Genomic DNA, 24,234 nt, shown 5'->3' with positions numbered 1-24,234 from the left:
ACCACTTCTAATAAGTAATTTGGTTTTAGTAAACGAAATAAAACGCATCATTTTATATAATCTCCAAAAAGCCCATTTAAGTAATTGGGCTTTAAAAAGGCCCATATCGTGGCATGCATATATAAACTTCGCGTTTTTGTACAACGGCGTTTGGGAAGGCGCGATTCACGGCGGCCGCCATGGATCCAGCAGGAGCGTCGGTGGCCAACGTCATCGGAGGAAGCGAAGGCGAGAAATTCGCTAAAGGGAATATCTACTCGGTGAAGCTAATCACCGGAGATGAGTTCAGAGGAATCGTCATGGCCTACGATCCAATCCCCAACTTCGTCGTTTTCGATATCCTTTTCGAACTCTAATTTTCTTTTTATTATTATTCTTTTGGTTTAATTTGATGAATCCTTGACGAAAGTGATTGGCTTTTTTTGTTCCACAAGAGGGTTCGAAACCGAGACCTGGGCACTCGAAGAACACTCGGATGGTGAACGCGAGTTTCATTACAGGGCTTTCGTATCTGGGCAAAACCGAGGAGCCGCTTCTTAGGGACAGCTGTTGGGTTAATCTCGACGGTCTCCGAGCTAAAGAAGCACTTGCTGTCAGGTGAATTAGTTAAAGTTGAATCCTTTTTTTTTTTGCATGCGAAGTTTTTAAGCTTAAGTGGGAGAATGTATTTGAGGCAGGCAAGCGGAAGCGGATGCTGAGAGGATGGGTGTTGGTGTTACCGCTGAGGCGCAGAGTATCTTCGACGCCTTGTCTAAGACGTAAAAGTTCTTTCCTTTTTTTTTTACGTTATTATTGCAGCGTTTTGTCTTTTTTTTTCTCCCTTGAGCTGTACTGTTTGAGTACCATTGGCTACTGGTTGTAGAGTTGAAACCGAGTTCCTTTATGGAGTCTAGTTTTTATAGCATTGCTGTTAAGAAAAAAAGAGAGGGGAGAGTATGGTGTTTGAATCGAATTACTGAGAGAGAGTAGTAAATGTACTTTTGTCTGCTCTCGAGTTGTTTTTGCGTTACTTACCAAGTTCAACATGGTTTTAGACTACATATGTTGTTTGCTTTGGTTTCAAATGATTCGTTATTAGTCTTCTCTGTGATACAGTTAAGAAACAGTCGAGATGCATGGTTTTGGACATTATATATCTTGAAATTTTCATTGTTTCTAACTAATTTCGTCTAAGCAAGTACAGCAGAAGAATGATTTGTCTGTTTCTAATGAATCGAATATGATTTGTATTACAGGCTTCCGGTGCAATGGGAAAAGTCAGACATATTGGTGATGAAAGAAGTACGGGTACGTAGCCCCTATCTTTCCGATTCTGTCTTTGGAGGAACTGATGCTGCCAACAACCGAGTCAAGAAAGTGGTAAGCCTCACTTTCATTTCATTGTGTCTAATGTTAATTAAGCCTCTGTCTCTGTGATATTAATGCATTTTTGTCCTCATCACACAGCTTGAGCTGGAGAGACGAAGGTTGCAACTCTTTGGCACATGAGTCCAGTGAAAGGAGTCGGTCAGTGAAGTTGCTTTAAAGGATATATGTTACTGCTAACCCTAAAAAAGCGTCTAGATCTGATCGACCAGCGAGAAGTATGTTTGCTTCTCGCATGTTGTTGTTTTTACCTAGAATCTGTTTTTCCTTATAAGCAGATTAGAGATTTCTTGAATTTCATGTGGATTACACCATGCCATTGTTTTTGTTAATGTTATTACATTATCATCTTATTCAGTTCACGCTAACGTAGCTAGACAAAAGATCAAGAAATTATCAAACTATAGCTTCAGAACGGCTCATCAAGCATCAACTAAGTTCTTGATCAGTAACCAAAAGGTGTCCCAGTGTTGTACTTTCAAGTTCCGACAAAGCCAACTCCAGAGACGAGAAAAGCAACCGCTTGCATGAAGAGATAGAGATATAACAATGTGTCTCCAGAGAAAAGTCCATAGCATGCGCAACACAATATGTAAATCCCCATCATTATCTCCTTCGAGTTTATGCTGCAACAAACCAAACACTCTTCTAAATATACTGTTATGTTTATTTTGCATTGATTAGTTCATAGTTCATTAGTTAGTTACCTTTCGAAACACCCGTTACGAGGTTTTCCAATCTGAGGAAGTAGCTTAGTCTTAAGAGCATCTCCTAGTTTCTCAGTGACGACCCATTCATTCACTCTTCCTCCTTCAAGTATTCCGATGAAAGTTCCCTTTGTCCGATGCATTGACATCACGTTTTCAAACAAGACCCAAAATATCACGAGATAGAAGGATCTACAATATAGTAATTTAAAAGGTTAATACTACAAGTTTGTATATTGAACAAAATAAATCAAGAAGTATAGTACTAATTACCTTGGTGTAGCAATGACAATGAAGAGAGTGATCAGAGAGGGAATGAAGAAAGTTGACCAAGCTGGAATGTTGACTTCAGGGAAGAAGACGCTTGTAGGAAGAACAACGCAGTAGAAGAAGAAAGTGAAGAAGTGGACTAGGATCTTCCTTAAGAAGAAGAAGCTGTAGATCAGATACAACTTCTTCCATAACGTCACTCTCTGCTCGTTATTACACATATAATACGTTGATTATTTGTTTAAAGTAAAAAAAAAACAATCAATCTTTCAAATACGTAACATATTTTAGCTAACCCAAACCAAATAACACTACATTGAACCAAACCGAACTTCTCATTAGGCCATTACGTTAGCAAATCAAGTTCAGCATCAAAATCTACATATTTCCTGTAAAGCATAAGAAAAAAACTTGATATATATAGTTAAAAGAAAAAAAAAACTAATGAAATTTACCAATCAACAAGAAAATGTACGTCAGCCTCACATCACATATCTCATGCTAGTAAGATGATGGGCAGAAAAAACAAAATATTTGAGGCACGTGTGTGTTTAAGATGAAACAAAAAAAAAATTGGAGAAGACCTTATTGCGAATAATCTCCATAATCATTTTCCTGAAGAGATTAGCTGGACCACACGACCATCGATGCTGCTGGAATCTAAAGGCCTTAAATTTGCTTGGTAGCTCGCTTTTCACCTACAAAACTCAGTGTATAGACACCATGATATGTTCGATCATTCAATATTAGATATCATTCACTATGATGACTAAAGTTAGCATGATATGAGTTTTTAAGGTTGGGGATTTCATTGATTCGAGGTAAGTTTTTTTTATCAAAAAAATATATTCTATTAAAACAACAATAGGTGTGGTCTAACTATTTTAATATAATTATTAAAAAAAATATTAATTATTTAAAAGAAATATTATATAAAGAAAAACACAAATATGAATAAAAATACAAGTATAGAAATTAAATTTATAAAAAAATGTAAAATAAAAAATATATTCGTTATTTTTAAAGACGGTCCGAATCTAGTTAATGGTTAATTAATGTTTGACCAAAAAAATAATGGTTAATTAATTAGGGACATAATCGAATACCGTGAGGTCATGGAGGAAGACAAACTTCCATCCGAGAAGACCAGCACGAACGGCCAAGTCCATGTCTTCTACGGTGGTTCGGTCATTCCATCCGCCAGCTTCTTCCATCGCCGCCATTCTCCATACACCCGCAGTTCCTGACAAAGATTTAATGTTAAACATAGAATATTAACACATAAATTGATTACCATCCCACTAATAAGAGTCAAAGAAGGTGAAAACAAAAGATTTAAGGGGTGGAGGGGAATGAGTAAGTAACATGATGATAGGAAAATGCACCATTGAAGCTAAAAAAGGCATGTCTAGTGGATCCAGATTCTTGCTCTGCCATAAAGTGGTAGTTGAGTGACATCTCTTGAATCCTCGTCATCAAGCACTTGTTTGCGTTCACTGTGATGAACCCCACACACAGAATCACTCAATTTTAAGATGAATTATCATTAGCTTTTTTAAAAATATATAAGAAAATGAATGAAGGAATTTTGGTGAAATGAATGATAAAAAGTCATTTAAAAAGAATATCGGGAATTGCATTCATATAAATTGATTTTAACAACTGATTGCTTTCGTTAATGTCCAATTAATTTTGAAATAAAAGTTCAGAGAAAAATTGTATAATGTTAAAAAGTTACTAATAGTTCTTTTAGGTGTGTCAAATATAATTAGATACCATAGTCTACGTACTGAATCTCCATCGGGCTTGAACGAGAGCAACGTTAGGGTTATGAACAAGGAACGGGACAGAGCGTTGGAGGTAATCAGCCTCCGGTTGGAAGTCAGCGTCAAATATGGCTACGTAGTTGCAAAGCTTCACGTAGTTGTGTTTCATGCCTTGTTTGAGAGCTCCTGCTTTGTAGCCATTTCTATTGTCTCTCCTCTCACACTTAATGTTCACGCCTTTACTTTCCCATTTTGCACATTCCGTGTTCACCAGCTCCTGATTTTCAATCCTTTCACATTAATAATTTTAGAAATAAAAAAAAATTAATAGAGTTGGTTAGCAAGAGACCTTGATTGTTTCATCAGTGGAATCATCTAAAACCTGAACAATTAAGCGGTCCAATGGCCATGTTAGTCTACATGCAGCACCTATAGATAATCTGAGGACCTGCGGTGTAAGAACACGTCGTGACTGTTAGAAATCTCTCATATTTATATTTCTTGTCAATATATAATTTTGAGATTAATCTTAATATATCGGTCCATAATATAAACTATAAATTGCATACCTCTTTCTCGTTGTACATTGGGATTTGGACAAGGACCATGGGATATGATTCATCTCCGAGCTCAATGTCCTCTTGCATAGGCTCCCATTTATAAACTTTTTCGGGTTTTCGCTTAAATAACTTAACGTAGAGTACTACAAGGTTCATGTAAACGCCCTCTATGAAAACTAAGAGGGAGATTATCAAGCAAAAAGCCACCAAACACTTGAATAGTGGAACCATAAGTGAACTCCTCAATTGTCTCCCCCATGTCGTTTTAATGGATGCTTGGAGCCTTTTTGGAACTCCAGCTGCCTCTTCAGAGCTCCATCCATAGTTCTTCTCGTGAGACAAAGGAAGAAATTATTGTCAGAGCAGAGAAACAGAGCGAGTGAATGATAGAGAAAGTCTGAAAGATGACATCTTGATTACCAGTAGAGAGAGGAGGGCAAGCCATGAATCATGTAGGAAGATGATAAGAGGCTTCAGAAACAGAGCCATACTTCTGGAGAGTTCAGATTCAGTGGTGCACTGCTTCTAATATAAAGCACTATGGTTTTTTTTATAATTAGTTACTAGGTGATAATCCGCGCCCTGTGCGGAGTGAGTAGATCTAAAGAGATTATCACTTTTAATTAATAGTTATTATAAAGGTAAAAATCATAGAAAGACATACTACATATTTTAAAAACTTTAAAGAAAATTGTGCGTTTCACTAACCATTTAATCTTCATTTTTTAACTTGTATTTTTGTTTGTTTAATTGAATTATAGGTCGTGGAAGCGAATTAATAAATAATAAGAGTAAGCAAATACTAATATAAATAAATTCTGAAGTAGAAATAAAATGAAACATAAGCAATAAAATAATAAAACCTTTCAGAAACAAAATATAAAAAAACAAAAATAAATTAGAAATTGATGGTTAAACAATTCCATGACTGTTGTGAATGCTAGATCGTAGTAGTAAAGATGTTTTGAGAATGAGATAATGGTGAGGAGATGTAGATATAAGGCCTAGTATTTATATATGCAAGGCGCCTATGTCTAGGGTATACTCGCTATCATTAATTGCCACAATCAAATTTTCTATTTCAAATCGAAATCTGAATATATTATTTCCTTTGTTCCTTATCATACACTATTTGATTGTTGTATTATAGGAAATTAATGTGGTGCTGGTCAATCAAATTAAATGTAAAAACAATCAGTGACAATCACATTCCCATTCTAAATTTGACGTAATTAATAATTCAGAGTTGGTCTTTAACTTAATAATCACGAATGAGTGATTAAAAGAGATTATTACTTTAATCTATAGATATTATAAAGTAAAAAAATAGTCACAAATATTAGATATAATAAAATGTTGAACGAAATTATGCAGATTTATATAATGTAGTTTTTTTCCCAAAATAACTTGTGTAACTGGTTAGGTGTAATTGAAGTAGATTTAAAAATATTAGTTTTTGAAGTAGATTGAAGGTGTGAAGCTGTAACTCAGTTTTAAATCTAACTTTCTTTATATACAACCGTAATTGCAGATGAATGATTAATGATTATAAAAAATCAAGGTTCTAAAAATCGGTTTAGGCGGCGCCTAGGCGGGAACTCAGTCCTATCCGAAACGATTTTCTTAAAATCTGATTTATACCGATTTATATGATTCAAATTGGTTTAAACTGTTCCAAATCAGTTAAAATTGGTTAAAATCGATCTAAAATTGTCTATATATGTTAAATTAAGCAATAATATTATTACAAATCTATAAATTTGTCTACTTTCTTCTGTTTTGTATATCTAATTTTGATAATTCATCATAATAATTTTATAATTAAACTTAAAAACTAAAATATGTCATATAAATGTATAAAATATATAAAATAAATCAATAATTTGATAACGCCTAGGCCTCGCCTAGGCCCCGAATAATCCGCCTAGTCGCTAGTCCTCTATAAAACGCCTAGTTACCGCCTAGCGATTTTTAGAACATTGTAAAAAATCAATCAATTAAAATTAGGAATTGATATGTAATTTAATTTGTCCAATCAGAATAATCTAACTTTCTTTATATACAACCGTAATTACCGATAAATACTTAATCACTTAAAAAGACAATCAATGAAAATTTTGAATTGATATCTAATTTAATTTGTCCAAACGGACTAATAAATTTTTTAAATTCAACATAATAACATACGTAGCTAACCGGTTAAGGCTATAGCTTAATACATTTTTTTATATATTCAATAAAACTATACCTATAATGAGTTTATATATGTGAGGTTGATATAAAAAAAAATAACATATGACCATTGGACAATAAGAACTTCTGGAATAAGAAAATTAATACAAACCATATAGATCAAGCAGTTATGTAGCTCCTTCTACATTTTGAAGATATTAAAATTGCTTTATAGTTGATATCATTTAAGTGAGACGAACCTTCTTACTTATACAAAAACAGATTTGTGCTTGAGATTTTTATATTCTCAAAGATGATAGGCGTTTCAAGCTATATTCGATTTTTATTTGTACTTATATTATAAAGATGATAGGCGTCTCAAGATAGATGAGAAATATTTCTTGAAGTAAAACCTGTGTTATACTACTTTTACTAATATATTTGTATCTACTTGATGGATATAGAAACATAAAGTGACTACGAAAATTAATAATAAAAATATTTTTTATTAATATGAAGGAGGCCGCATGAGAAATGGGTAATAAATGATCAAATGAGTTATCCGTTATTTAGATAGGAGTCATATAATATATTATGTGTTAAGCTATATTGTAATGAATAATGGCAATATATGTAATTAGTCTAATAAAGAGAGGGTATTTAATTAAAGGGTGTGAGAGTGATTCTAGTGTTGACACCTAAGAAATGGCAATTTGGTTAATAACACATGAGGTCAAGGTTAGTTTAAATTAATGCTCCTCAAATAATATAAAAGGGATCCCTTTCTTATTATTTGAGAAGCATTAGATAAAACTAACATTTACTTTATGTGTTTATTACATGTATGTCATTTCCTACGTGGCATCACCACAAGTTCTCTCACACCTTATATTCAAACACCCTTCCTTAACTACACTAATTACAAAATTTGTCATTGCTAATTACATTAAAACTTCCGTATATACTATAAGCTTATTGACTAACAAAATAATTTATCTCATGCCCTACTACTCTTTGATTACAAACGTTTCCATTTTCAAATACGCAGAGATTTTATTACCATAACCAGAGATTCGTCATAATTATCGATTTCAATATGGAAATTCGTATAGCCTGACTTAAATATTAATGCCTTTCTATATAGTTAAACTACATAAAATCCATTGTGTACGTATGTATCTACATATCTATTTATATATGTGTTGATATATCACGAATTCGTTATATATGTGTTGTCAAACACAATGTTCAACAATTCTTACATAATCGCAAAATCTTATAGATATATACATACACTTTTTCAAAAAAATTATATAAAACGATCTAATATATAGTATTTTTAAAAGCTAATAATAGTTTCAAATTACCTCCATTGTATGTTAACCACGTTTATCATTTCCACAATTATCAATGCAATTGTAATCGACGATCATTTTATGATAGTTTAGATTCAAGGCAACACAATTTAATACATTACCATTTCGAGTGTTCCGATAATATATGAATCAAAATTGATTTGTCAATCACGGGATCAAATAAATTATTGTCAATGGCAATGTTAGCGTAGGAAATGGCAACACAATTGACGTGAAAAGAGGAGTTTTCTATAAAATTTATGATACAATATTTCAAATGTAAATGTAGATTTTGTTTTCAAACAAAGACTTCCTTTTTGGGATATGTAATTACTGAGTATTTTTTTTACTCTCAATAAGCCATATATTATAACATTGCTATGCATTTTAAAAATATAGTGTACATGAAATCCTTGCTATGCGTTATAAATATCTTTGCTATGCATTTTAAAGATTTTCTTACAGCAATAATGGCATTGGTGAAAAGAAATATATATTAAACTTACATATTACAATATTTTTCTACTTTCTTAATAATATAAGTTTTCACCTAAACGAAGGGATTGTCAATCACACAACACTTAATGGGACATACGATGATCTCCATGATATTTCAAATCAGGAATGTATAAAGATAAATATGACGCTATTGGAATAAATGTATGTTATAGGAGTTGAACTTAATAATTTCTATACAAAAATTGCGACGAAAAATGAAAAGTTTCAAAATCAGAATTGATTATTGATTTGAGATCGATTGATTTTTTCAATCAAGCTGCAATTTTTGTTTCCTTATATTAAAAATAAGAATAAAATGTTTTCTGATTTTGAAAGATCAATTCGCAAATGGAGTAATAAGGCGAGTTTCAAAATAAAATTGTAGCGCAAGTTATTCAGTATTAATTATTGAATATTACATATATTTAAAGCGATTTCGAATAAAGATAGCAAACCCTAAACCCAAAACTTTTTGTATATAAATATGTAGCCAATGTTAACATATCCTCACCACAGTCTATATATCAAAACATTGTTACCAAAACATTAGGTTTTTCTGATTTTACCTAGGTGGTAACATTGTCATTTTACCTAGGTGATAACATCGTGATTTCACGTCATCATTAAGTGTGTTTCTTATGGTGTTCTTGCTCATGTTTTTCAAGAATTTTACTAGTTTATTGCTTATATTTCGTTTTATCTTATATTTATATTTTATTTTATGAAAACAATAATTCTATTGTACGTGTTTTTTTTTCCTTCATAATTTAGTTTATATAAGTTTTTGATTACTCTTATAGATTAGCTTTCATCCGAATCACATACGATTTCATCATTTGAAATCTAATCCTTCCTCATCGTATATATAAATAGGTTGTTTTGAGCACATCTACTCATCACATTCTTCTACCCAAACCTTCATTACAAATTTGATCTTGCAAGCAAAACATTTATGGTGGGTCTCAACTCATTATATAATATGTAATCTTGTGACTATAAGTTTTGCATTTCTAATATTTATAGATTAAAAGTTATAATCTCTTTTAATCCATTCACTCGGTGCAGGGCGCGGGTATCACCTAGTATTTATTGTATTCGTCAGGACATTTTGTGTTTTAGTTTGGTTGGTCCTAGCTAGACTTTGTCGGTTACGTTAATAGTTGTAAAACGTACGTTGATGATTGTTTGGAGGTTCTAGTGACTCACGAGCAGTATGGCAGCTTCAAACCACACAGGAGAAAAAGAACAAACTGTTTGTTTCTTTAACCCACTCATAGTTTTTATAAGTATTTATCACGTGGTCGTGAGCATTTTACAGTCGTACTGGTTTTTCTTGAGGTTGACAGTGAAAATAACCACACAAACAACAAAACTACAAAAATGATAAACAAGAACTCATAATCAAAGCAGGCAGACGAGCCTACAAGGCGTTCATGGATCTGAATCTGATTTGATTGTCGAGCGAGCCCTATAGTTATGCCCATTAAGCCTTCCCTTCCCGGGCGGGTGGAGGAAAAAAATAAAATGGCTTCGTCCAGGTTCGAACTGGAGACCTTCAGTGTGTTAGACTGACGTGATAACCGACTACACCACGAAACCTGATGGTTTAAGTTTTACAAACTAAATTATATAGCAAGTTCTAAAAACACGTAAACCATTAACCGGGAAACGAACCAAACCCACCGTGCTCGGCTTCCACGAAGCGGAAAGAAGAGCTCACTGAGAGTTTAGCACCAGTGGCGAGAGAGATTGACGTCCTTGTGCTTGGTAAGATGTTAACTTTGACATGTTTGTTTGAAGATCGATTACGTAATAACACTAGCGTTTGTCGTTACGAAGTAGAAAGTTATGGTTGAATTGTACGCAAAGATGTCATATTGAACATAAGTGCTGATTTTTCATTCTGGGTTTTCGCGTTTTATAGTTTTTCAACTAAAGATGTGTGCTTCTTATTTTTTTCTCTCATACATCTCAGTGTGAACTGTAAATGTGATAGCAAGCTTTTGAACAAAAGAGAGATTGATGCTCATAGACCTTATTGACTTAAACTGGAGATAACTCTATGAATTTTATTATGCAGAAGTGTAAATAGAAGAGGTGAATGATTGTCAGGCTCAAGCTGTATCATCCGTGAGTACATCTTTCGCCTTGCAATCTGTTTTGTTATGTTTATACAGAGGAGCATCTTTCTTCTGTTGGGATGAAGAACCCACTCAACAGTTTTGGAGCTTGAGACTTGAGAGAGAGGATATATGTTTTGCGCTCTCTCACCTTTTGTCTTTTCCAGGTTAGATAACATTACTGTGGTGGTTCGTCAAGATTCTGAATTGTGTGTTAAAACTCTACCTCTCTTTAAAACCCCTTCTTTAGGAGCCAACTTCTCCTAAAGTTTAAGTATGTGAAGAAGATGATACCTCAGAGATGAGGTCAAAAGATAAAGACTAGAGACACTAAGAAAGGAAGTTGTAAGAAGCAGGATATTTCGAGATCAGTCATGTACTAAGGGTATGTTCCTAAGTGCATTTCTCTCTCTGTAAGTAGATGATATCACTGTCTTGTGGATCACTACACGGAGGAACAAGCCATACTTAACCTAGTCTTCCCTTTTCTCTACATTTGATAATATCAGAGATCAAAAAGATACAAAAAGCTAACTAAACCTATTGTGCGTTACATACAGAAGGACAAGTTGAAGTGGCGTGACGGCTTTACACTTATCATTTCCTTATTATCATCGGTGAAAGAAGAGTGATTTTGCCTCCAATTTTTGGAGTATACACTTTGCACAGTTACAGAACGAGCCATGTATGGATTTTGTTAAGTATAAGCTTAACTAATGCTGAAATGATTGAATCACCAGGAGTTATCTCTTGTAGACTGCGTAACTTAGATGTGTTCAAAAAAAAAAAAAGACTGCTTAACTTAGTTAATTGCATAATGATTAATAACTTCTCAGGTCAGATGATTTCATAGTGATTTCTGTTATATTCTTGAGTTCTTGCCCTGTACTTGCGTAGTGACTGCTCATGTCAATAATGGCTGTTCTTGCATAGTCTCAATTTTCATGATCAACATGTTTTCTCCTAAAAGCCCATAGTTCAGGATCAGAGTCAAAGGATTAATCCTCTCTGAGTGTGTACCTTTTGACTCTGCGGCTGCACTTCCGAGTGGTATCATACTTGCCTCTCAAGTGGGTTATAGACCGAGATGCACTCATTCATCTAATGCTAATGACACAATCCTTTAGATTTTGTATTATCAACTACTTTCCCCAGCACGTTATAACTAACATCAAATAAAGTTAATACTAGAAATATGTTGGGTCCACTCGAAAGTGGATACCTCCAAAAATAGGCGTATGCCACTTAGCGTGGAGAGCACACGGTATTCTTTAGTAAAAGGCGAAAGAATAGTTCGCTTTGTGCTCACCACATGGCTGCGTGGTTTTCAAACGTAGAGTGTGAAGCTTATTTATACTGAAGTCTCCACAGATCCTTTCCTCTCGGCTCCCCAATGTGGGACGCTGAAGCTTCTTCTTAAAAGGTCTTATGGGCTGTAGGTATTACTGGGCCTTTGCATTACGATAACAGATCTTTCTTTGGTATAAGCAAATATGCAATAACATGGTTTTTCGATAATCGTGAAGACTAAAATAAGAATTTTACAATTTGGTTTTAGAAAATACATTTTCAGTTTCTCCTGGAAAATTTACAATGTGGTTTTGTTGAGTTGCTAAACCATTTACTGATTGAAAACTTGTAGGCTATATGCCATGGTCATTTAACATGCTTTGATCATGATAATTTTATCTAATAATAATGTATCAAACAAATAATTTTGATTACTACTAATGATAGAGTTGAAGGAGAAAAAACAGGAAATATTTACAGATACAAAGACTAACAGCAAATGGTTTTTTCTTGTCTAATTTCAAATGTAATTACTAATTTGTACCATCTGCTTTTCTCCTTTAAGTGTCTCAGACTTATGACAAGTACTACATGCAGGGGCGGAGGCAGCTTAGTGGGTGGGGGGTCAGCTGACCCCACTTCTTTTTTGTAAAAAAAAAAGAAATTTTAGATAAAATTTGTATAATTTTTGTATTGACCCCATTTAAAAATAATTTTGACCCCACAAAAATAATTACAAAACATTAAAGACAAAATTTAATTACAACTAATATATTTTTATTTTTAAAACTTTGGATTTATATTAGTTTTAATCTTGTTTTTCTATAATTATAAAAATTTAGTAAATCACTACACATATTTTGTAATTTTAAACATTGTTAATGTTAGTTTAATATAGAAACATCAAAAATAAACAAGCTTAAAAAAAAGTTTTAAGTTATGAATGAGTGTCGAGTACATTTGTAGTTTTTTTTTGGAGTAATACATTTGTAGTTTTTTGGTCGTTTATACATTATGTTTTTGATTTTTTTTTGACCCCAGTACAAAAAATTTCTGGCTCCGCCACTGACTACATGGCTTCTTGTTCCTCTCTCTGCTGCTCTCTTCCTCTTCCTGATCAATTGGTGTATATGCCCCAGCCACCCCCTTCTTAAACGAGCTCTTTCTCAGTATGTTCTTGCTCGAGCTCCGCTTTCTTAATGGAGCAGTCGTGTAGGCTGAGTGAATTTCATTTCTCTTCTTCAAAAAGCACATGAAAATCAACCTTTGTACAATGCTTTAAGATCAAAATTAGGTTTAGGATTTCTTATATACTCAGTAATGACATGCCTTTTCTTTTTCATGTGAATGGTGGTATGAACTTTAAAATGAAATAAGAGGGCTAAGCTCAATCCGCTATTGGCTTCTTGATCAAAATACACAAACAGACGCACACGTTAATTATCAATGCTTTGGCATTTTCATACCACTTTGACCGGAAAAGACTATGGCGAGCCAACCAATTTTCTTTTGCTAAGATGATTCTACTCTGAAGACCATTGTTTTTCTAGACTAGTAATTTAATCAATCTTCTACAATTATTTTTCGAATTAACCAAATCACATTTAATTATCATAATTACTTTCTGTGTAAACTTTTTTTATAATGGTTTAAGCTAGCAATGAGCATTTAGTTCTTTGGCTTTTCAGTTTTTTGTTGTTTCGGTTCTAGAAGAGTGTTCAAGATAGCGAGTTTGACTATTGGCGAAGGAGATTACACAGCCTATTATGATCCCCAATACAAAGAGGTTATAAGCTTATGCCTCAAAAAGCTTATAGTAAACAATTTTTTGAAAGATAAACAAACTCATAATTAATGAACATATATCAACATTGACTACGTGCAAATAACAGAGAAGCTAACAACTATAGAAAGGAACGTGTAACAGGAAAATTCGAACGTAAACAATTCCGGAATATAGAGTCATGTGTAAATAGCACAAAAAATAAGTAAGAGAGATTAAAGAAATAAGAAGAAATTATTTTTTATTAATTCATAGTGAGATCTGACTTATAAGCCCGATCGATTACAACTTGGGCACAAAACATATCCTAAGACAGTAGCGAGACTTATCGCAGCCTGCACTATCATCACCACACACGAGACGAACATCATGAAGCATCCGAATCCAAACATTTTCATTAGTAATAACACTTCAAATGAGCTTTTCTTATTTCGAGTGAGGTTCAAAACCTTGCATGAGTGATGAATTTATAGTAAATGATTATCGACTATTGAGTCTTGCGTAAATGATTATCGACTATTGATATTCTCTCTCATCTCGTAACTAAGGAAAATAATTATGGATCTCATTCAATACAGTCAAATTCAAATTCAAAGGAAAACAAAAACATTAAAATTTGGAATTTGGTACGCTTTGTCATATGATTATGCGAGGAAACAGTTTAGGCTTAAGTCCAAATTCTATAATGAGCTTATTGTTATGCATTTAGCTTTAGCATATGCAATTAGAGCGGTCAAACAGAAACATCATCTAATATGAAACAGGGAGTATATATTAAGATCTAAAATTTTAAAATTTTAATTATACTTCTCAAATTTTTATTTATAATTTTTAAAAACATAAATGAAATTAATAACTTCTAAAATTTTATCATTGCTTCTTCGAAACCGTGAATAATTTTTTTTCAAAGGCCCAAATATCTTTCAAGATATAAGATTACCACAGCCAAAGATGGTAGCTCTGACTCATCCTCAAAACAAACTGTATGATTCTCATAGTCTATACTCTATACACATACACAGGAATTATAACCATTCATCATCCATCCCTCAGAGATATTAACGTTAGGCTTGTTTTTAACAACTAGAGACTTCTCTATATAACAAAAAGATCATTGGCTCTTCACTAAATGGAACAACATTGGTGGCAAAGATCATACTAAAACCGGACCGATTATAACTATCCTAACACCTATGCTGCAAATCCTCTTTGTAAGGTACGTATACTGGAAGAGAACTTGCGTTCGGATTAAGAGAGTCCCTCCTAGTTTTGGCATCAATACTCCAGCCTTAGGGTTCTTCTGCAAGCGTGGCTTCTCTACAGGTCCTGCACCAGATCTGGAAACCTGAAAACACCGTGAAGAAAAAGCATTAGCGCAAGTTCACAAACCTCCAATGTTTAGTTTGGTCATGACTCATGGGAGAGAGATATTACTTCCTTTTGTTGTTTCTCAGCTCTCACATTGCTTTTCACTCCACGAGTGTTAGTACTACTTCTCTTCTCCATGCCACTTGCTTTCGTAGTTGGCTTTGCTGCATTCTGATGTTTAAGCAGCTGAATCAGTGGTTATTTTTCACAAAAAACATTACTAAAAAATACTAATATACCTGCTTCAGAGCTGGCTTTTGCTCGTCGACAGAAGCTTTGAAGTCATAACTCTTCTAAAACGTTTTAAACGCACGTTTCACAATGTCTTTATCTCCCATAACTCTCAAAGTCATCGGTGAACTACAACGAAATAGTTATGGACACATAAAAAATGTTATTTGGGCTTTCACAGTCCAGCCCATTAGTAATCCCTAAACGACACTGTGTTTATGTCATGTTTGTAATCATGGTTTTGATAACGAAAACAAATATGACCAATCCTTCGTCCTTCACCAGGTTTATTAATGTCAAAAGTCAAAACCAATCGCTAAAAGCCTATTTATATTGTCATCACAAACCTAGGCACTGATCATATTCTTCTTCTCCGTTTCAAAAATAATGCACACACTCAAGCCCGGTTTAGGAACAACCGAATGAAACAGTCATCCACATTGGCCTTCAAATTTGAACTACTTCACAAACCATTCCAAATATATATACGTGTAGATCGTCCTAACTTTAATCCATAATTGTTTTAAACCTCATAAATCTTAAGGTCGATCATGGCATGCACACATGATTAGGTTTGATTAGGCATCTCTTACCATAGCGGTAGAGGACAGAATATTCATTACCAATCTATTCCTTATCACCCAAGCTTCTCTATACACAACCTAAATGGTCTAAAATGAAAAATCTCAAGAGGCACTTCAAGATGAGTTTTATTAAGGAACAAGAAGATGCACCAAAATGAAAAAAGAATTCTCAAAGAAGGGTTCATCAACAGCCTCTATATCTCTCACTCTCTCCCTCTCTAATTCCATTTATACACCACAAAATCAAAGAATCACCTGAACAAATGTATCTGTAAAAACGCACAACATGAAAATAAACAAATGTAAACTTTTCTTTTAACCACTCTCACAAGAAGCTTCAATCATCAGCTAACTCCGACAAAGAAGCAAACCAAAGCAGAGCCTGATCTTTAACTCTCTCGATCTTATGCTTATACAGATCATACGGCTCCCAAAGATGATCCAACGGACAAGCCCTCTTCTCATCAAGTCTCACCCACGGCTTCCCTTTCCCACTCCAATGCAACAAACTCACCGGTCCAGGATGCAGAGACCGACAGCTTCCTCGTATGTTGTCCCCTCCTAGACCGTGCTGGTTCCATCTATGATCGATAGCTTCAACATTCCCTCCGAACACGAGCAAGAACGGTGGCAAAGAACCAAGATCGTAGATTCTCATCTTCTTCTGGAGCTGCATCCACTTCTCTAGCTTCTCCCTGTAGCTCCCTTCCCTCCACCTAACCATGTCCATCACCATCACCCCCGTGTTGAAGTAGCAAGGCGTCCGACCCGAGATCTGACCCGGTAAAACCGGGTCTGACCAGAAGTTGGAAGTGAAGTAGTGCGTGAAGTTCGCGTGGCAATACTCCGGAGCCCCGATGACACGTGTCCCGGTCAACTCAGTGCTCCATAACTTGGTTATGTCGTCGACAACGATCACGTCCGAGTCGAGGTAGATGACTCGGTCAACGCTCCGGTCGAGTATGTCTCCGAGGTAGTTTCTCGCGTAGTTCAGCGGGTTCTCGAGAGCCTGTCTGATCGACGACGATATGAGGTTGATCACCGTGTCTTCCCTGAAGATGTAGACTTTGAAGCTCAGCGACGGGAAAGTCGACCGGACGAGTTGGCTCAGTACGCGGGGACTCGCTGAGTCGAACTCGGCCGCGATGAAGTGGAAGAAGACGTTTTCTGGACACGACGCGTGGCGGAGAACGGAGTGGACGGCTGCGATCGAGCCGCGTAGATACTCGGAGTCTAGAGTCATTGCGATGTGGACTAGAGAAGGGTCGTTGGAAGACGACACGAAGTTCTCTCTGTTTACTAGAGAAGCGCACTCCTTGCCGTTTCTGTATTCCGGAGCTTCCATGAACGGACCGAGTTTACTAAACGCATTTCTTCCGCCGTTGACGGTCGTGATCCTCCCCGGACCGGTACGTATCCCGACGGCGAACGGTGGTAGAAGAAACAAACACAAGACCGCCGCTAAAACGACGGCGTTTGACCGCATTATCAGAACAAGAACAAGAACAAGAACACGTTTAGATTCAAAGCGGGTGTGAAGAAAGATTTGAGCTTTGTTTCTTGAATCTGCTAAAGAGTTAGCATTGTGCAGGAAAGATTTCAAGAATGTTCCTTTGTCTCTCCACTGAGATGGAGAGATAAGGAAAGAGGAAGTCGAAGAAGAAAAAAGATTGGTTATAAATGAGATGTCTACTTTGGATTCTCATGATTTGGTTTCCTCGTTTAGGAGACTGAAACTCACGCTTCGTTAGTAGCGCGTGAGAAGGCAGTATGGCTTAGTCGTTAAGGGAAAGTTTACAAAGGCAATCCCTAAACTTTGATTAACCCATACTAAAAAAAGTTAATTTCAAGATATCGGTGAGTACCGTGAGTTTAATAAGACTGGATACGTTCCTCTGCGGGAGGGTGTACTGTAGAGAAAACGAAAGGTTGGTTTTGGAAACTTGTCTTGACCCATTAAGACAGTGCCAGCTATGAAGGTCGAGGGAAACAGCTGGATGATTCGCTTTTGTGAAACGGGCTCCATTGTGGCGATTTGGACGGGTGAGATTGAAAGATTAGAAGTTGAATGTAAACAACTTGTCACGTGCGCTGCACACATATATTTGCTTGTAATAATAATTCTTATGAAAAAATGGCATTGAGATACCAGAAAATGTCTGTGAATAAATGCTGGTTTGCCAGTTGAACAAAGAATAATTTTCATTTTATTTACAAAAAAATATACGAGTTTCGTACTGGCAAGCAATACCATCTACCCCAGAAAATATTTCCCAATAATGTTTTTGGGAAAATAATAAGATAATATCCTTTTTCTTTACAAATTTCTATAAATATGAGATTTTGTACAGCCAAGCAAGGAATAAAGTTCCTATTAGAGAAAAAAAAGAGTTCCTAACTAATGTTAAAGGAAAAAGCATGTAAGATTTCCTTATAAAAAGGTGAAAATAGCATTAAATTTTGCACAACCAAACAAGGAAACTATAGATTCTAACATTCACATATCACAATCAGTTAAAAATGATTTTTAAACTTAACGTATCTTACACAATTTATAGAAACATGACCAAAAAAGGCTATCATTCCGGTTTTATGCGTATCACCCGCTCGTGCGTATTCATTCGTAGTTAAAAAAAAGGGAAAATGTATATTTTAGCTGGAAGAAAAAAAGAAAGACATAAATCCGAATTTTTACAAGGATAAATGTTTTTGTCGGCAAGATTTCATTTAGGATATTAAATTAAATTTTGTTCTCTTGTTTGTATTTTAAAATGGGGTTGCTGGTAGCGACTACTGAGCCAATTATAGCGAATATTCCCATTGGGTAGTGCAGCTCTTGCTCGACGTAACCATATAATATATAGAAAATTTATATATGTTCACTTTCTATGTGATGTGATATGATATGTGATGTGCTTCGGACTTTTTCTAGAGTATGAGAAGAGAACACGATGTAAGATTTTCGTCGAATACGTTTGGAATATTCTTGAATTGTTTGTTAGACACTGGAACACTCTATAAACTTGTCAAACTAAGTATGGTTAGGTTCCTAAAGGCCTATAGAAAGCCAAATGTCGGATTAAAGAAAGGGAGAATGAATCAACGTTACTTGATAGTGATTAGTAAGTTACAAGAAATCCAAATTATATATTAAGAAAATGCAAGAAAAAAAAAGAGTTGAGTGCGTCATTGAGTTTACCGGTTCGTTAGGGTTTGGTGTGTTGATGTGGAGGATGAGAAAGGGACTTGTAGTAAAAGCAACAATAATTGAAGTTAGGTGGTAGGGACATGAGCATTCATATGGTTTTATTGCTACCGACGAAGAAGTAGGTTCTTCTTTTCATTTATTTGTTTTTAAAATTTTAGTGTGTCATTTGTAGTTGTAGAGAACTAATTTAAACACGGGTTCTTGATGATTTTGTCTTCACGTGTCGACATTCTTAACTGCTCTCTTCTTGCTTCTCTTAGAGAAAAATTGATATTTGCTTGGTGTCAATCACAAATGTTGAAGTGTCGAAACATCCTCCATCTCGAGGATCTGCAAAAAAAGGCAATGGTTTGTTTGGCTCTTATCACTATGTAGAGGATGGTTCATAAGAATCCAATAAGCTGTGATTTAATTCACAAGATCCAAAAAAAAATGGTTGAAGCTTGAACTAAACATGTAAGTTTACCTCAAACTCCACGAGAACATTAGCTACAACCAAAGTACAACTTTATTAGAATTATTACCAGAAGCTTATTAGACCATCTCCAATGTATTTTGCTATTTTCACCTCTAAAATAGGGGAACTCTATAATAGAGGTGAGATATGCTCCAATGTATTCCTCTAAAATAGCAATCTCTAAAATATAAAGTAAAAAATAGAGGAATGCTATTTCTTCCTCTATAAATAGAGGAAAAAATAGAAATCTCTATTATAGAGGCAGAAATAGAGATGGGTTGGAGCAATTTCACGGCATGTCCCACGCTGGCCAAATCAGTATACATAACCGTTTCTTACAGCATAAATAAAATAATTACATGAAAATTAGAGTTTCTTAAACATTAGTAAACTTCAAAAGACAACAAATGATTGAGTCCTTGATCAACCCATGTTTTTAAAGACACAGCAAACGAGTTCTGGAGGATGTTTCGACATTAACCTAATGTGCTCCATGTTTCTACATCAGCCTTAGCCTTGCTCTGAGCTTTACTCTTTGAATTCAGATCAAAACTTTTATGAATTAGTGATTCGTGGTGGTGTTAGGAACAACAATTCAACATCCATGATGGTTTCTATTTCACACCACCTATGTATATATGGAGAAACAAATACCGGGTTAAGAAAGAAAAAAAAAGAGAGAATGAATCAACGTTTCTTATTGGTGATTAGTAGTCACAAGAAAACTAAAAGAGTGAGTGCGTCATTGAGTTCACCGGTTCAGTAGGATTTGGTGTGTGATAGTAGGGAATGAGAAAAGGACTTGGAGTAGAAGCAAAGATAATAAGAATTCATGAGGCTTTATTGCTACCGACGACGAAGTTGGTTTTTCTCTCCATTTTATCTTTTTTTTTTTGATATTACTCTCCATTTTATCTATTTAACTATAAATGTGTCATTTGTAGTTTTAGATGACGATATTAAACACACGGGTTCTTGATGATTTTTGAACTCACACGTCACGATCCTTTTAAATACATACAAAGAAGATGAGATATTTTCTGAACTGCTCTCTTCTTGCTTCTCTTATCATTTCTCACACATAGAGAAAGACTCGCAAGATCCAAAGCTTATTGCTTCTGTGTCAGTAACAATGTGGTTGAAGTGTATTTAAAAATGACAAAAAAGCTTAATCAAAAAGCAATGGCTCAATGAAAATGTAAACCAGAAATGATTTTGGTAGCAAGACTCAAGAATTGTGAGTGCATTTATTGAGAACCTTCATCTCCTATGGAACAAGGTTTATGCAAGTGTGACTTTGAGTTCTTTTCTGTCTGCTCCAAATGACTGCACATTCCAACGGAGAAAATTGCATAAATCACTAGATTCATCTTATGTGCAAAGAACTACAATGCCGCAGAGTTAAAGACAGTACCTCAACTCCGCAGTCTTTGACGTACATGTTTGTGAATAGCTCAGATGGCTCTGGTACAGGGCTCTCCTGTAACAAGTTTAAAGAGAAGAAATTTGTATAAAATGCTTTGATATATGAATAAAAAGGACAAAGGTAGAAAGAGCCATGAGATTAGATTACCTTTGCCTGAGCTACGGCGTCATCCACTTCTTTCCTCACCTCTTTCTCCATGTCCTTTAAAGTCAAGAGAGGATTGTCATTTGCATATGGAAATGATGATTATGTTTGTATGTGGAGGATGTGAAGGTAGAGAAAAAAGAGTACCTTGAGCTCTTTTTCTGTAGCTATGTCATGAGATAAGAGCAACTTTCGCACCCTTTCAATAGGATCACGCACCTAAAAGGTAACACCACCAATGAAACTTTTACATTATTAAAATCTTCTGACGCTTTGGAGCAGTGTTTTTACAAAAAGAAAGAAAGAACTAACCTGTCTCACGCCGGAGACTTCGTCACGTGTACGGTAGGTACTTCCTGGGTCAGACATAGAGTGACCGTGGTATCTATAGGTGTCCATCTCAAGGACCTGCAAAGTTAATAGCAACGGTCTGTTGGGTCAAATCACTAGGTGCAGAATCGATTACAATATTCAAATATATGCTAATAGATGCGTTGCTAACAAATAAGCTCAAAGAGTCATATTGATTATGTTCCATTTCAGAGAAGCCAAAGACTGGAAACAAAGGAATCAAGAATTAAAACTTGATAAAAGCATTGAACAGACTTACAATAGGTCCATTCTTGAGCGCATGCTCCTTGGCGAACTTGCACGCCTGTTTCACAGCCAGCGCATCCAGGGCCGGCTTAATATATAGAAGGGCCCTTGGGCAAAAAGAATTTTAAGGCCCCTATAGTAAGTTAATTTTTTAACGTTGGTAAAAAAATTTTCTGAAATTTCGACTCGAGCATCAAATTAACATGTATATTCTCTTTGATAATTTAACTAGAAAAAATTGTGATACATTGTTTTAATACTGTTTAAATCTAAATCAGATATGCTAATTAAATAATTAGGGCCCCTAATATTGTAAGATTTGAACCGGACCCGGGGCGGTCGCACCGGCCGCACTCCCTATTGAGCCGGCACTGCGCATCCATACCATCCACCTACCCAAAGCAAAAACACGGTCATTAGATAGCTTTAAAGTCACACAGAGAATACAATACTATTGGTTAAAACTATAGAACCCACTGAACAATAAAGCTAACGACTTTGGAGACATTTTGGAGACAATACCATTTTAATTCTCATAATCCAAACGTATAACAGATTCAAATATCACATAAAAGGTTCGTCCTTTCTCACTCAGTTAGTGCGCAAAGCGTTATATACCTACACGTACCATATTTAATCAGAAGTCTACTATGCAATAACATTGCTAACACTCAAGATCATGACATTAAACGATTCAGACTCACCTTCAAGCCAGGAACATAGTCTCCACGCTTAAAATAAGCAGGACTCTTAGCAGACCTCCACGTAGCAGTCCCCATTCCATCTACACCAAACCAAACTCAATCAATCAACGATTCAAACTTTATCAAAAAAACACAAAAAAAAAAGAACTCACAGTGGTTATTCTCGCAAACAAGAATGGCAGGCAAATCCCAAAGAGCAGCAATATTCAAAGCCTCAAACAACTGCCCCTGATTAGCAGCACCGTCACCATACAAAGTAAAAGTAACAAACTCCTCCTTGGAGTACTTCTGAGCGAAAGCCAAACCACACCCCAACGGAATCTGCGCGCCAACGATCCCATGGCCGCCGTAGAAACACGCGTCCTTCTTGTAAAAATGCATCGACCCTCCTTTGCCGTTGGAGCACCCCCACTTCCTCCCCATCAGCTCCGAGAACGCGTCCACCAGCTCCCCTCCGCGTCCCAGGAACGTGCAGTGGTCCCTGTACGACGTGATGATCGCGTCCTTCCTGGTGATCGCCGCCTCCATCCCCACGGCCAGAGCCTCCTGCCCGTCGTAGAGGTGGCAGAACCCGCGGATCAGTTTGGACTTGTAGAGCGAGTCGGCGGCGATCTCCATGCGGCGCATGCGAGCCATGTCGCGGAAGAAGGAGAGGATCTCGGAGGAGGAGGTCTCCACGGAGCGCGACGGCGCGTCGCAGAGGTGGGACTCGAAAGGGACGGCGGTTTCGATTGTGATGGGGGTTGTGTCTGTGGAGACGTGGCGGCGGAGGGAGGAAGGTAGGGCGGCGGTGGTTGTCGACGGTTGGAGGAAGCGGTTGGATCGTAGAGAGAGTCGTGATAGCGCCATCTTCCTCCGATTTGGTTTGGAATCTTTATTTTTTTTTCAAAGATCGGAACTGTTTTTTTTTTTTTTTTGGTTGAAGTGAGGGGAAGAAGTTATGTAAGAAGGGTTCCTCCTCTAAAGTCAAAGCCTTTAATGGTCATTTCGACAAAACGTAATAGAAAGTCAACTTTTTCCGTCAAGACAACAAAGAGACAAATTATGTTGCGTCTGTTTACAAGGAGAACTCAGTTTGGATTTATCTGGTGAAATCAACAAATGGAGAATTACTACTTGTTTTTTTTTTTTTTTTTTTTTTTTCAGAATTACTACTTGTTTGTTGTTGTCTATGTTAAGTTGGTGTCTTGGTGAATACACTGAATAGTTTGAGTTGCTTTTTGATATCATCGTCCAAGATTCTTACATGGTTGGTTACAAGTCCGTAGGACTGGGAGCATACTATGATACTAGGTACTCTTTGGTTGTGATATAGAAAGCTCAAGCTGTTTCCTGCTTTATAATTTTTAAAAGATCATGTAGTTCCTTAAAACTGAAAGGTTATGACTGCAGTTTTTAATCATTCAACCTATTTGCACGACCCAAATCTCTTATTTCATTTTCAAAATCTCAACAAGCTTTTATTCATAATTCAAAGTTAGCTTTTCTTGAAGTGCATATATATTTTAATTTTCATTCCTTAAGCATCTTACTCCAATGGCATATATATCATGACTTTTTTTTCTTTTTTTGTTGTTGTGAAACTAGACAATAACCAAATCAAATCAAACGTTGACCTCACTTCATTCT

At 35.6% G+C, this 24,234-nt stretch overlaps 4 protein-coding genes and 2 non-coding genes across 6 annotated transcripts; 1 reads left to right on the top strand and 5 right to left on the bottom strand.

The window, feature by feature from the left end:
- Window positions 1-95: 95 nt before the first annotated feature.
- Window positions 96-1,718, top strand: LOC106433381. Its single transcript, XM_048736733.1, has 5 exons — window positions 96-336; window positions 432-597; window positions 678-758; window positions 1,236-1,359; window positions 1,447-1,718. The coding sequence occupies exons 1-5, from the start codon at window positions 180-182 to the stop codon at window positions 1,486-1,488; spliced, it is 570 nt and encodes a 189-aa protein (XP_048592690.1). The 5' UTR covers window positions 96-179; the 3' UTR covers window positions 1,489-1,718.
- On the bottom strand, window positions 1,652-5,341 carry LOC106433394 (probable glucomannan 4-beta-mannosyltransferase 10). The gene is made up of 10 exons (XM_013874225.3): window positions 5,089-5,341; window positions 4,678-4,995; window positions 4,458-4,556; window positions 4,133-4,385; window positions 3,728-3,838; window positions 3,449-3,585; window positions 2,927-3,040; window positions 2,346-2,545; window positions 2,073-2,264; window positions 1,652-1,991 (listed from the first exon to the last, which is right to left on the bottom strand). The coding sequence occupies exons 1-10, from the start codon at window positions 5,155-5,157 to the stop codon at window positions 1,844-1,846; spliced, it is 1,641 nt and encodes a 546-aa protein (XP_013729679.2). The 5' UTR covers window positions 5,158-5,341; the 3' UTR covers window positions 1,652-1,843.
- A 4,877-nt stretch (window positions 5,342-10,218) lies between these two features.
- On the bottom strand, window positions 10,219-10,292 carry TRNAV-AAC. The gene has a single exon. It is a non-coding gene; the product is annotated as a tRNA-Val (tRNA).
- A 1,723-nt stretch (window positions 10,293-12,015) lies between these two features.
- On the bottom strand, window positions 12,016-12,131 carry LOC125576827. Its single transcript, XR_007315251.1, has one exon. It is a non-coding gene; the product is annotated as a U5 spliceosomal RNA (small nuclear RNA).
- Window positions 12,132-16,176: 4,045 nt separating this feature from the next.
- Window positions 16,177-17,832, bottom strand: LOC106433395 (probable galacturonosyltransferase-like 8). Its single transcript, XM_013874226.3, has one exon. The coding sequence runs from the start codon at window positions 17,553-17,555 to the stop codon at window positions 16,407-16,409; it is 1,149 nt and encodes a 382-aa protein (XP_013729680.2). The 5' UTR covers window positions 17,556-17,832; the 3' UTR covers window positions 16,177-16,406.
- A 2,861-nt stretch (window positions 17,833-20,693) lies between these two features.
- On the bottom strand, window positions 20,694-23,529 carry LOC125576506 (pyruvate dehydrogenase E1 component subunit alpha-2, mitochondrial-like). The gene is made up of 9 exons (XM_048736732.1): window positions 22,758-23,529; window positions 22,606-22,685; window positions 22,284-22,293; window positions 21,915-21,982; window positions 21,617-21,712; window positions 21,452-21,523; window positions 21,308-21,361; window positions 21,149-21,214; window positions 20,694-21,060 (listed from the first exon to the last, which is right to left on the bottom strand). The coding sequence occupies exons 1-9, from the start codon at window positions 23,452-23,454 to the stop codon at window positions 21,016-21,018; spliced, it is 1,188 nt and encodes a 395-aa protein (XP_048592689.1). The 5' UTR covers window positions 23,455-23,529; the 3' UTR covers window positions 20,694-21,015.
- Window positions 23,530-24,234: the final 705 nt, after the last annotated feature.

Source organism: Brassica napus, chromosome A7 (genome assembly GCF_020379485.1).
Source record: "Brassica napus cultivar Da-Ae chromosome A7, Da-Ae, whole genome shotgun sequence".
Taxonomy (NCBI): Eukaryota; Viridiplantae; Streptophyta; class Magnoliopsida; order Brassicales; family Brassicaceae; genus Brassica; species Brassica napus.
The sequence above is the reverse complement of the archived record's forward strand: the minus strand, read 5'-3'. Positions and strand labels throughout refer to the sequence as shown.

Excerpts from the sequence above, each read along its gene's own strand:
- LOC106433381 (XM_048736733.1), top strand. The coding sequence starts at position 180 with ATGGATCCAGCAGGAGCGTCGGTGGCCAACGTCATCGGAGGAAGCGAA. Across the intron at positions 598-677 it reads AAAGAAGCACTTGCTGTCAG|GCAAGCGGAAGCGGATGCTG; the intron begins GTGAATTAGTTA and ends TATTTGAGGCAG. Across the intron at positions 1,360-1,446 it reads ACAACCGAGTCAAGAAAGTG|CTTGAGCTGGAGAGACGAAG; the intron begins GTAAGCCTCACT and ends CTCATCACACAG.
- LOC106433394 (XM_013874225.3), bottom strand. The coding sequence starts at position 5,157 with ATGGCTCTGTTTCTGAAGCCTCTTATCATCTTCCTACATGATTCATGG. Across the intron at positions 4,996-5,088 it reads TTGCCCTCCTCTCTCTACTG|AACTATGGATGGAGCTCTGA; the intron begins GTAATCAAGATG and ends TCTCACGAGAAG. Across the intron at positions 2,265-2,345 it reads ATTGTCATTGCTACACCAAG|ATCCTTCTATCTCGTGATAT; the intron begins GTAATTAGTACT and ends ACTATATTGTAG.
- LOC106433395 (XM_013874226.3), bottom strand. The coding sequence starts at position 17,555 with ATGCGGTCAAACGCCGTCGTTTTAGCGGCGGTCTTGTGTTTGTTTCTT.
- LOC125576506 (XM_048736732.1), bottom strand. The coding sequence starts at position 23,454 with ATGGCGCTATCACGACTCTCTCTACGATCCAACCGCTTCCTCCAACCG. Across the intron at positions 21,713-21,914 it reads CGCTCAAGAATGGACCTATT|GTCCTTGAGATGGACACCTA; the intron begins GTAAGTCTGTTC and ends TTAACTTTGCAG. Across the intron at positions 21,061-21,148 it reads TCAAAGACTGCGGAGTTGAG|TCATTTGGAGCAGACAGAAA; the intron begins GTACTGTCTTTA and ends TGGAATGTGCAG.